The sequence below is a fragment of the Centruroides sculpturatus genome, unplaced genomic scaffold, assembly GCF_000671375.1.
Source record: "Centruroides sculpturatus isolate CEXI.00-Female unplaced genomic scaffold, Cexi_2.0 scaffold768, whole genome shotgun sequence".
Classification (NCBI taxonomy): domain Eukaryota; kingdom Metazoa; phylum Arthropoda; class Arachnida; order Scorpiones; family Buthidae; genus Centruroides; species Centruroides sculpturatus.
The window spans coordinates 211,698-225,342 of record NW_019386336.1 but is presented as its reverse complement, the minus strand read 5'-3'; the positions used below and the strand labels follow the sequence as shown (position 1 = coordinate 225,342).

General features: G+C 28.2%; 1 protein-coding gene across 1 annotated transcript in view; it reads left to right on the top strand.

The window, feature by feature from the left end:
* LOC111614597 overlaps positions 1 to 13,645 on the top strand; it is an 89,700-nt gene that overhangs the window by 18,440 nt on the left and 57,615 nt on the right. Inside the window, exons 4-5 of the mRNA XM_023355967.1 lie at positions 7,294 to 7,367; positions 12,123 to 12,207. Of these exons, the coding sequence (XP_023211735.1) occupies positions 7,294 to 7,367; positions 12,123 to 12,207 (159 nt within the window). The remainder of the gene's footprint in view (positions 1 to 7,293; positions 7,368 to 12,122; positions 12,208 to 13,645) is intronic.

Sequence of the window (13,645 nt, the reverse complement as noted above, 5' to 3'; positions counted from 1 at the left end):
TTACCATTTTCATTTATGAACTAGAGGTAGATGTTAGGCACCATCTCTTATCTAAATTAATAATTATAATAATTTATTAAATAATTTAGAACATTCTGGAAGCAAAGACTTGCTCAGAGTCCAGATGGCATAACTGGCAAGTGTACCACACCAAGCAGAGGTTGTAGGTTCGAGTCCCTCTCCAGGCTTGTTCTTTTCTTCCAGAATGTTCCAAATTATTTAATAAATTATTATAATTATTAATTTAGATAAGAGATTGTGCCTAATGTCTACCTCTAGTACCAAATTACTTAGTTTCTAATTATAGCATAATAATAGCCCGATTAATTACAGCGAGAGTTTTGATTAGTATTATTCTAATATATACTATGTCAGAAAATATCCATATAAATAAATGTTATCTGAATTTGTAATGCTACCAGTTTTCATTATTTTATTTTAATAGTAGGCAAATGTATATAATTAATTTGATTTATTTGTATTTTTGGTTTATTGCATCTACTTCTGATACAAAACCCTCTGGAATAAATTTTATTGATCAGAAAATTTTATTTTCACTGAAAATTATATTTGAGGTATTTTTTCTGATAAAAAATTAAATGAAATAATCAAACATATATGTAGGCTTGTTTTTGAATATATTCATAAAAATGTGGAAATAAATAGGAAATTTAAAAGTTACTAGATGAATGTTGAAACTTTGGAAGCAATGTTAACTTTGTCATGTGATATATACCTCCCTCTGAGTGGCTAATTGCAATGGTTTATTTATTATTGTCCACTAAATTTTCTGTTCTTTGTAAATATCTGTTGCCTTGTGAGTTAAAAGGCCCACCAGTGGCAAGCAGTTACATTCCCTGAACACTGGGAGTTTGGTCGTGGGTTCACGCCTCGCCGGGACAGGCTGGCCATGTGGAGTCTGCAACGCCTAAATAGGGACCAGTTTCTCTTAAAAAGACCTCCCAGAAGGCATCTCCCTAGCAAGATCGCTCAAGTGTTGCATTGCCATAACTAAACTAAACAAACAAACAAGTGAGCGAAAAACTTCAAAGTCAGTAGTGACAAAAATATTAGACCATGCCAAATTGTTTGGCATAAGTACTAGACCATTGACAGTTTATCATGCACAAAAAGTATTAGATGCAACATTTCTTAATATAAATGAACCTGATCTTTTTGTTTTGTGTTTTCAAAAATTTTCGTATCTTTTAAGTAAATCTCAGAAGACATTTAAATGTAGGTAAGTGAAATGAGCTATCTGTGAAAGGAGTCAAGTCTGAACATTATCTTTTATTTTCAGGGCTTTTATTTAGTTATCATTATTATTTATTTTGGGGATGTTTTATTTTGTTTAAAGGACAAAAACTATACACTACCCTGACAAAATTCTAAAATACAAAAATTCTTACCATTTGCATGACTGGTACTCATAATGCTGACATCACCAGTTTAACAAGACATCTCAGATTAAGCAGTCTCTGAGTGAAAGTTAGAGAATTGTCTCTTAATCCTTTTGTTACTTATTTTAAAAAAATCAGAGAATTTCTTTGGAAAGATTGGAAAGACTAGTGTAACTAAAAGATTGCAAAGAAAGAATAATTGTTAGTGCATAAGTATGTAAATGAGCTAGAGTGGTATCACTCTAGCTCATTTACATACTATGGAATTGTGATGTCACACCAAGGAGTATAAAAACCCCAGTGACAATGAAGATGTTAAGGTGAAGCTTCTGAGCACAAGAGAGTTCCAGAGCAAATGATGAAAAGGATTTCCTGACATTTTTTGATATGACAGTTAGGTGGTTTAGATAAGAATTTTCTTCTGTTGGTATTAATCGAGTTTTTGCTTACTTTCTCAGTTTTTGTGGAGAGTTAAAATTTAAAAGTTAGAGTTAAATTCTCTAAATGTCGGGAAGTTTTGTGAAACTTTGTTTTGGTTTCGTTTTTGATTTGAATTAATTATAGTTCTGAATTTTATGCTTTTTGTGCAGTTTATTATTATTAACGTATTTTCGTGGGGATTTTTTTTCTAATCTCTTGTAAATAGTTTGTTTAGTCGTAATAAGTTTTGTTTTTCATTGACACATAGTCAATTAATTTGGCACTTTGGTTACACTAATCATGTTTAAAACTAATCCATTTGTGTTATTTTGTCATTTTCAAAGTCCAGGCCTGGCAACCAACTGACCTTCAATTTTTTATTGCTGTTTATGTAATGTCATTTTATTAGCTATAGTTTCGAGCTGTTGAGTGATGCATTACATCTACAGATATTAAAGAGAGGATTATTATTTTTAATAAACAACATTTAAATCAGAGACAAGTAGCAGAACAATTTAATATAAGCAAAACTGTTGTGCAGTATAATTTAATAAAACTTCAAGAAACTGATTCAACCAAAAACTGGGAAAAGAAAACCATCTAAGACAAACAAATGAGAAGATAGATAACTGACTTGTGAGAGAACTTTGCAAGATTAAACCAGATGCTGTTGCTTCTGAGCTGTTACAGAAGTGGGGAAAATGTTTCTGAAATAACTACAGTTGTCCCTCTATAGTCCGACGTTTTTTAATCTGACATGCTCAGTAGTCCGACGCACCTCCCGTCAAGGTACCCGTCCCCGTTACGTGTCTGCTTGCACAGAAGCATGTCGCGATGTGAATCTCCCCATCCAATTTTTACACAATGACACACATTTCGTGTGTTTTATGTGAGCAGTTCTGTTCGAACAGTTGGAGTAGAGAATATTGTAAGTTACTGCTAGCAAAACAATGCAAAATATGTAATTATTTTTGGTAATCCGGACACTTTTGGTAATCTGACACACCTTTGGTCCCATACCTGTCGGATTATCAAGGGACAACTGTATACAAAATCATCACTGAAATAGTTAGAAGATCATAACATGCTTGTCCTCAAATGTTCTGCTAACTATGCTGACATGAATGCTATTGAGTCAATGTGGAATATTATGAAAGGAAAGTAAAGAACTAAACTGAAAGAACTGATTGAGCTGAAGGAAGCGATTATATTATTTGGAATGGAATCCTTTCAAATGCTGGTTCAAAATGAATTGAAAAAATACCATGGCAAACTAATACCTTTATCAACATCAAAGGAGTCCCAACAGAGTATTAAGTTTTAAATGTTTAAGTGTCTAATACTTTATTTTACTGCATGTAAGATGCATTTCTGTTTCAGCATAAAATATTGGGAAAGTATTTAATCCATCTAGTTTCTTTGATATTCAGTACCAATTATTTTTTTTAGCTATATTCTGGTTAAAAAAAGTAAAATTAGAGTGCACACTATCATTTATCAGGGAAAAACAGTAGTTTAAAAGAAGTTATTTGCCATTAAAATGTGAGCCTGCTGGGCTAATGGCGCAAATTCTTAGAAATTTTTAGGAAGTGTAAAATCAATTTTTCGAAATTTTTATGTAAATATCCATCTCAATTGTTAGAAAAACCTATTGCATAGAATTGGATAGGATGACAACTCAACTGTCAACAACCAGGTGGGGAAATTGACACATTGTTGTGAAACAATAGCAGTCTGCTGCAAAACAACTCTCCGAAGAAGGCAAGTCATCACACACCTGCAGAAATAACCTTTGGGATCGTAAACAGCAGATGAACACGTGGCCAATTTCCTACGAAATTAGTATAAAAGATTGAGATGCAGGAAGTTCAGGATCGTTATAGGAAGTTATATTTTTGACTGTGGCCATTCTAGTCTCCTGGATCTCCATTGAGTAGACCCGATCCAGTCCCAGGAGAAGGCCCTGGTTGAACAACATTTTAGCATCTTCAGTTGAATCTTCCATATCGAGAATGATCGTCACCTTGGCTCTCCACTAAAATATAGAGGTATTTTGGTTAGAAATTTGTGAACTCTCTCTTTCTCTGCTGTCACCAAATTAGCATGCAGCATAGAGATTAGATAATCGCAGTTCTTTGTGTAAAGAACTCATATGTTAACCGCATTTAATCTTATCTTGTATAATCTGTATGTATTTAGAACTAGATGTTTAATAAATTTCTTTGTTATTTGTTAACCTGTTAACCTGTTTTATTAAAGGGAAAGGACACCTGTCAACTTATCTGCACGACCTCCCTACTCGAATTTGCCCTCCTAAAGCCATCCAGTGACAAAGTGAGCGAGTTTTACCAACTCAACGATTAGAGGGCTCTGTACCCTCGCCCATATTCTCACAAAAATATTCTATATAAATTTTTTAAATTAAACTAAGTATTTGTTTAATTAAACAATAACATTTTTATTCAAGACTTGGGTTATGTAGAGGTTATCTGTACCCTACTGAAGGCCATTTGGAGAATTCGTTAGCCTAAGGGAGATTGAAACTTCACATATAAGATACAGGACGATTTTTAAGTCTGTTTTTTGAATAAAAGTTGTGTTTTATTGCTGTAAAATATGGTACTTGTGCTGAAAAATGAGCTTGGTCTAATATTTTTGTCACTACTTGCTTTTGTAAAAATATAAACATTTATTTATGAAAATGTGTTGACTTAATTTCTTTTGCATTATTAGAAAGCTATAATAAATTTTCATAGAAAAAAAGTATTAAACATAATATTTATTTAAATGAAACGTGTATGTCAGGAAGTAATGCATCTGAGAATGAGGTGGTTTATGGCTGGGGTTATAAGAAAGATTTTTCTCAATTCAAAGATAATGATGAAATTTTGATTTTAGTTAATGCTAATTTAAAAGATGCTTTTAAAAAAATGTGAAGATTTAAATGTAATTTAACTGATAATGTTGAATCTTCAAATTTTACAATGAGCTTTTAATTCTTAGAAACATAAAAGTTGATATGCTGTCAACCATTAGATATGTATTACATCACAAAAATTTTAATATAAATTTTGAAAGGAAGGGAAGATGTGATTAGATATGTTATTACAACTGTCATTTTTGTAACTATATTAAGGATAATCGTAACAAATGTCAAGATATTTTACGTTCTTCTCTGACGTTTCTTACACTGATTAACTACGCGTTATAGTCAAGTTTGAGCTCTTATCTGCCTAAAATTATTCCCTTCTAGGGAAATATAATTTAAAAATATAATTTAGAATAAATATAAACTACAAATTTTGTTAATATACCAGAGAAATTTATATATATTCTAAAAATATATAAATATTAATACAAAAATAGCTTATTATCTCTTGAATTTATTTTAATGTTTTCGATTGTTTAAATTATCAAAATCAAATTAAAAACGGGCTTCAGTATACAGTTTAATTGAGTAAATTACTCAAAATTTAATATAAAGATAATAATAAAGGATAACTTATGATATTTTTTGTACGTCGTATTCGTAGTTTAACCTCAGAGTAAATATTTCTTTAGCAATTTCCATTATCTTTATTACGGTAACTAACTGGATCAATTCAAAGTAGTAGCTTCCATCATTCTGTAAGCACGTATTGTACAAGGATGCTTAGCTTCTTTGCACGTTAGATATAACGTGATTGGTGAATCACCATTAATTCGAATAAAGTGCATTTTCAGAATGTTGTCATGAAGGTTTATCCTTCCATCAGTAGTATGTAACGCAATAAAATTCTTTTCATTCGAGATCGGTGCGAAACAAACCCTCTCCTGTATTCTGTTACAAGATGCTTAAATATTTGATATAACCGGGTAGAAGAATGAAAAAGATCACTCTTAATCCGTTGTAATAAACGGTTTGTGTCTAAAAAGTCTTCTATTATCTACTCTCAGTTTATTTATTTATTTATTATCGAGAAAACTTCTAAAGGACGTTTATAACAGGCTATTTCATCGTCATTGCTGTTAACGTCTGAATTATCAATGATGAAAAAGTATTATAAAATAACTTCTGTTTATTTCTGTCTTCGGAAATCTAAACAATTATTATACACATTTTTCTACAATATATTCAGCATAAACCTTTCAATAATTCGAATTTTTTAACACTAATTGATCCTGTTTGATTTGTGNGCTCAACTCAAAAGCTTCAACTGGGAAATTTTACCTCATCCACCATATTTGCCAGATATTGCTCCCAGTGATTATCATCTTTTTCGGAGTTTGCAGAATTTTTTAAAAGGAAAAACTTTTGAGGATGAGAACAATGTAAAAAAGACTATTTCTGAATATTTTGATTCAAAACCGAAATCATTTTACAAAAAAAGCTACCATCAAGATGGCAAGAAATTGTACAAAATAATGGTGAATACATTTTAGATTGAAATAAGATTTAATTAAAATTTTTTGTTGTTTTTTGTAGATAAAAATGTGCACGAACTTATGGACTGACCTGATAATATAAGGTATAGAGTCTTAATTAAAGCATTTAGTTAACATTCACTTAGTATGTGGAATAAATAAAGATAAGCACAAAATGATGGGTATAGAAGTAAACTTAAATGAGTTAGCTAAGAGAAAGTATAAAAACAAAATTTCATAAAATGCATTCATTTTGTAATATTTCACTCTTTTCTCTTACCTAATGACATGCTCTTGACCTTTCTTTGTAATTGTAATATGTAATTTATCTTATAAAATAAATATTTAACATAGCAAAAATTTTTGAAATATTTGATAATTTATAATTTTTCCAAATTTTAACCATTTTAAATATACATTTATTCCACTTTTATGTAATAACTTAGTGGTTTTCAACTGAGGTGCTGTAATGACACTTCAGGGTGCCCCAAAAATATAACAAAATATAAGTTCTATAACAGTTTTACATATATAACTAAAAGTACAAAAATTGCAATAATTACATTGAAAAAAGTAGGAGTGCCACAAGAAAAAAATTACCAAGTACTGTTAGAAAAGGTTAAAAACAATGTAATTAGTAATGAATGTTTAAACTATGCATTTTATTTCACTTATAAAAATAAACAGTTTCATTTATTTACAGAGTTCTAAATCTTCCCACAGCTGGTTATATATTAGTAAATAACACCAATCAAACCTTCAAAATTAAACCAGCAAATATATTTTAATATAAATATGCCATTTGTCAACAAATGCTTTCGATCATAATGCACCTCATTCTCAGAAATAGGATCAAAAGCACCTGTAATGGCATATTTATATTAAAATATATTTGCTGGTTTCATTTTGAAGGTTTTGTTGGTGGTGTTCATTTATTTATACAAATGTTAGCAAAGCTTTATAATAGTAAAATTTAATATTTATTCTGTATAATTTTGTAAGTAATTTTAATTAAAGTAATGAAAAATAAAAATATATCTTTTGTAACAATTACAATTATGTGTTATAGAGCAACAGTTCTTGCATCAGGAGCATTTCTTGATTCATTTCAGAAGATTGCTGATATGGCTACTAGTGCTAGAGGTGAGATTTAAATGGAATTTATTACAGTAACAGTATTAAAATGTATCAATCATTAATTAGCAACAATATAGTGATAGTGACTGACTTCAAGTACAGCTGTCCCTTGATAATCCGACAGGTATGGGATCAAAGGGATGTCAGATTACCAAAAGTGTTCAGATTACCGAAAGTGATTACATATTTGGCATTGTTTTGCTAGCAGTAGACTACAATATTCCCTACTCCAACTGTTCGAAGAGAACTGCTCACGGAAATCACACGAAATGTGTGTCATTGTGTAAGAATTGGGTGGGGAGATTCACGTCGCGACATGCTTCTGTGCAAGCAGACACGTAACAGGGACAGGTACCTTGACGGGAGGTGCGTCGGACTACTGAGCATGTTGGATTACAAAATGTCGGACTATCAAGGGACAGCTGTATTTCAATAGTTTAAAATAAAGTTATTTTGAACTTTCTCTTATTTTTAAATTAAAATTAGTGTAAAATCAATATAAAATATTTTTTTCTCTTGTTTTGTTTTCTTTTACTTATCAATAGGTAAATGCAATTTTCCATATACAGGATCATCCAAAAAGAGTGCTATCATTTTAAATTATTGTAATTATGTTAATTATTATCTGAGAATATTGTAATGTACATTAAAACATTGGAAAACTATCCAACTTCTTCATTTTCCCATTACAATTTCTGAATGTGTGCACCTCATGGCATACATCCAACCGATACTCAAATTCTTCTGCATTAACAACAGACCTTACATATGTATTTCAACACACTAGAACATGTATGTAAAGTGTTGTGTTGTTTATTCTGAGTAGTTCCAGCTTTTAGAAGATATAATTTCTTCCTATGTTTACTACAGTAAATCCATTATCACAGCATCCACAATTCTTCAATTCCTGCAAATTATGTTACTCATGTTACACAATGATGAATGATTCAGACTTTGTGAACTGCATAATGCAAAATGCCTTCTCTAGTACAGATTTACCATTTTCATTTATGATGCTTCCTAGAGGTAGTAGACAAGACATTTGAATGCAGATGGTCAAATCAGATGATAATGGTTGACTGTTCTGAAATCTATAACAGATTTCAGAACATCATCCAGTCTACTATTTGTTTAGTTGATGAATGCAAAAAATAATACTATTGGTAACTAGTGCTGTCTTAGTGAGGTGATAAAAAGATCAAGATGCACAAAATTTCATTGTTTAAATAAAAATATGATTGAAATCTTAATCTTTGAAATTACTTCTTAATCTCAGAAAGCACAAAACTTATTTGTATAATGTCAAATCAATATAGTAGATATCAATAAATTGAATGCTTGTTTTTTCAATTACATATTTTATAATCTGCATACTGTAAACCTATACTCATAGCATGCAGATTACTCAAGTGACAAGTTAAAAAGTTACAAAATTGCTTTAATATTTATTCAAGATTATTCAATAAGTTTTAAAGTACAGGTATCCCTCATACAACATGGTACTTCTACAACACAGTTTCAATCTAACACAGTTTGAAAATTGGGGATATCCCCGTACAACACAACTTCCAGTTTAGCTCTAACATAGTTTTGGAAAGTCTCCGTACAAAATTTCACAATTTTTAAGTGTAAACTCTGTTGTTCAATTTTTTTTATTCAAGCAAGCATGCATATTGTCTCAGATTTGCCCACAGATTTTAGACTACTGAATTTTTTAATTTGTTTTGTGCCTTTTATCATGTTTACTTTAATTAATGAAAACTGATAGTGCAATGTTTTTTCTTTCTTGTCCTAGCTTTCCTATCAGTCAGGTGTCATCATTGCTTTCAGATTTTAGCTATTAAGACCTACTGTGTTTTGTTTTTATAAATTAATCTTTGTATTTAGTAAAGCTTATTTAAACATTTCTAGATAAGTGCTATTAAACTTTTTTAACTGTAGGTAAGCAATCATTTGTAAAATGATAAATGAAATACAGTGGTATCTCAGTACTCTAACACAAATTCTGGAGAAAGTTGCTTGCTTCAACTGATCAAATGCAACCTGCCAGAACAAATTTTTGATTAATAACATATTTTTATTTTGTCATCCATAAAAAATTTTTATGATAAAAATAAAAAAATGTGAAAATGTTGCTGATACTTCTGATCAAGATCACCAAAAAAGTTGAGATGACAATGATACTTTGTAAAAAGAAAATGCCCTCGTTTAACTAAAATTAATATTAACACGCAATACACTACTTTTAATTGTGAATGTTAATTAATTATTCATTGGAAATAAATTATCTATTGTTTAAATAAACATATTTCTCTTAGTAATGAAAAAGAATAGTATACTTTTGCTAACTTCTGGAACATAACTGTATGTTTTGCATTAGTTCTTTGTTTTGTATAGCATGGATTTGCATAACAATGTACTTTTTTGGAATGTAACTACTGTGTTATACAAGGGATACATGTAATTTATAAATTAAATTGAAACATTTTGACAGAAGAATTGAATATTATCAAAGATATATCAAAGGAAAACAGGATTGGTAGGGAAAGTAGCTGAGAAAACTACGAAGGAGTGAGATTGAAGAGATTTTTTTTTTTTTAACTAATGTTATAGATGTAGTAAATTAAAGATATGGTAAAGTTCTGTTGTAGATCTTAATGTGTTTACTTTTTCAAATTAAGAAAAAGTAAACACATTAAGATCTACAACAGAACTTTTACATTTTTATTTTTTTATTTTTTTTCTTTTACATTTTTTTATTATTGTTCTTTGATTTTATATTTATTAGATTTAGTTTTGTAATTAATCAGAATTGTTGTCAGTTCCTGAGAATTTTAAACAGACTTTAATTATTGTAAGTTGTATATTTTTGAAATTGATGTAGATTAATAAATATCTGTGATAAAATTAGAATTTAAACATGAATTAATTTTTATTGAAGTTTTTTGAATTGCAACAAAATATTTACTGATGTTTCAAAAATATTAATGTTAATTATATCATCAAATTTTTTCTAGGTACTTAGGCCAAGTTGCTTGCTCTGGATTCTTGCCTTTTTTTCATTGTTAATAACTGTTTTGCTAATTTTTGCTAATTTTTTTTCATTGTTTGATTTAATGAGAAAGTTTTGCATAAGAATTTTGAAAATATTTTGACTATTTTATTATAATAAAGAATAACACAATAAATGTAATAACATTAACAAATCAGATTGATGATATTGTGTAAACTGATTTGTTTGTTATCTGAACTCATATTTTGTATGTCATCTTTCTTGAAACATTAAAACTTTTTTTAACTTCAAATAGTTTGCACTAATTTAATTTACTTGTATTTAGATTCTTATTATTATTTTTATTGATTGAAACTGCAAATTCCTTCATATTTTTCTACCTTATTCATATTATAAATGAATGAAATATTACATAGGTTACATAACTGAAATATTTATAGTATTTCATTTATGTAACTTACTATACTTTGAATTCAGTAAACAAATCTAATTCAAATGACTTTAAAAAAATGGACAAGTTCTCAAATAACAACTATAACACTTTTATAAATACAGCAAAAATTCTTTAATTTTAATGTTTTTGGTCTTATTAAATGATCTTTAGGTTACAAACACAAAATTGTCATGGCCTGAAGAAGGTCATTTAATATGACAAAAAATACTAAAATTAAAGATTTTTTATATTTTTCTTACATAAATGTAAATTACACGAAAAAATTATATTTTTCTTTCACTTCTAACTTTTGGATATTATATAATTTCAATAAATTTTTAAAACATTAAACGTTAACATATAATAACCCTAGTTTTTACATTGGTGAAACAAAGCAATGGCTGAAGATTAGACTGAAGGAACATCTGGCTGCTGTAAGGTTAAAAATTAGTAATTCTCCTGTCTTCCAACACTGTAATAGTAATAATTGTCAGATTAATACTAATAAATAAAAAATTATTTTTAGAGAAAAAAACAGTGTAAAACAGAAGGTAAAAGAACACTTCGCTATAATTATGCAGAACAATAATGTAAATTTAAATACAGGAATGTTAACAGCATAATGCTGGGAATTTTTTGTAAACTATATAAGTGGCTCTTATTAATGAGTTGATTGTTGGAGCATGAACTGTGTACGATTATCCCCACTGAAGAGGCCTTTCATAGGTGAAATGGGGAGCTTGTTAGTAATGTAAATAAAAAGTATTTTTCTCTGCAAACTGATTTCTTTTTATACCATTTTTAGCTTTAATTTTTTAATCATTATTGGTTTAATGTTTTAAAAATTTATTGAAATTATATAATATCCAAAAGTCAGAAGTGAAAGAAAAATATAATTTTTTTGTGTAATTTACATTTCTTACATAAGAAGAATAGAAAAAAGTTTGACTCAATCGTTTTTTACAATTATTTTGGAATATAAAGAGTTTTTGCTGGATTTATAAGGTGTTAAAGTTATTATTTTTAAAGAAAATTTATAAATCGTTTTATTGGAAACTTTCTATTATATTTGACTTAAGAGCCACAATCATACCAATCTTGTGGAAGAAAATTTTGAGAACTATTCCCATATTTTAATATATTTTTTTAATGATATTGTATTATAAAACATTTAATTGACTAATTTTTCAAACATTGATTAACTTAGAATTGTAAATCAGTCAATTCATAAGATATTTTTTATTTTTAATTAAATAAAAAACTTAAGTAAGTTAAATTGAATTAATATATTTTGTTTAAATAAAAATTATTTTAGGTGCTACTAAAGATATTGGATCGGCACTGACTAGATTATGTTTGAGACATCGTAGTGTTGAAACAAAATTCAAATCATATGCAAGGTAAGTTAGTTCTAAAATTAATCCATATTTTAATATTTTAATTTTATTATAATATTTAAATTACCATATTTACTTGCTTATAAGACAAGGTTTTTATTCATTTTTCACTGCTTTAAAAACCTAGGTCATCCTATATGCATGAGTGGAAGATTCTTTGCGTTTTTGCAATAATTTTTGTGAACTGTATATTTGCATTTTTTATTGGGTGCACACCATCTGGTGTTTAAAAACAAAAGTATTTTATCTGGGTCATTTGAATTATTCTTGTATATTGTCAAAAGTAAAGATGAATAGCAATAGGAAAATCAAAGCTTCTGAATTGAATTCTAAATTGAAATTCCAAAATCACACGGGAGCTTGATATAAGTTTTAATTTATTCCCTCATAAAAACAGTTGATTATTCAGAGAAACTCATAAGTGTAATCGACAGAGAGTGGACTTGACTGTTAAGAATTGGCAAAAAAGGTTCCCAATTGTCCAGCTTTACATGAGCAAATTATGTTGTAGATTTTACAAGACTTTTCCTTAATTAAAGTTTAAAATGCCTATAATTTTTGCAGGACAATGTGTGCATTTATATGCATTTGATATTTTATTTGTGATTAAACGAAATAAAATTAGAATTGTATTAATGAATCTAATTTTCTTTATTTTAACTTTTAAAGTCACACCATTTTAATGTAAAATTAAATTAAATTGTAAAAATAATTCTATGCTATATCATCAAATTTTTTCTAGGTACTTAGGCCAAGTTGCTTGCTCTGGATTCTTGCCTTTTTTTCATTGTTAATAACTGTTTTGCTAATTTTTGCTAATTTTTTTTCATTGTTTGATTTAATGAGAAAGTTTTGCATAAGAATTTTGAAAATATTTTGACTATTTTATTATAATAAAGAATAACACAATAAATGTAATAACATTAACAAATCAGATTGATGATATTGTGTAAACTGATTTGTTTGTTATCTGAACTCATATTTTGTATGTCATCTTTCTTGAAACATTAAAACTTTTTTTAACTTCAAATAGTTTGCACTAATTTAATTTACTTGTATTTAGATTCTTATTATTATTTTTATTGATTGAAACTGCAAATTCCTTCATATTTTTCTACCTTATTCATATTATAAATGAATGAAATATTACATAGGTTACATAACTGAAATATTTATAGTATTTCATTTATGTAACTTACTATACTTTGAATTCAGTAAACAAATCTAATTCAAATGACTTTAAAAAAATGGACAAGTTCTCAAATAACAACTATAACACTTTTATAAATACAGCAAAAATTCTTTAATTTTAATGTTTTTGGTCTTATTAAATGATCTTTAGGTTACAAACACAAAATTGTCATGGCCTGAAGAAGGTCATTTAATATGACAAAAAATACTAAAATTAAAGATTTTTTATATTTTTCTTACATAAATGTAA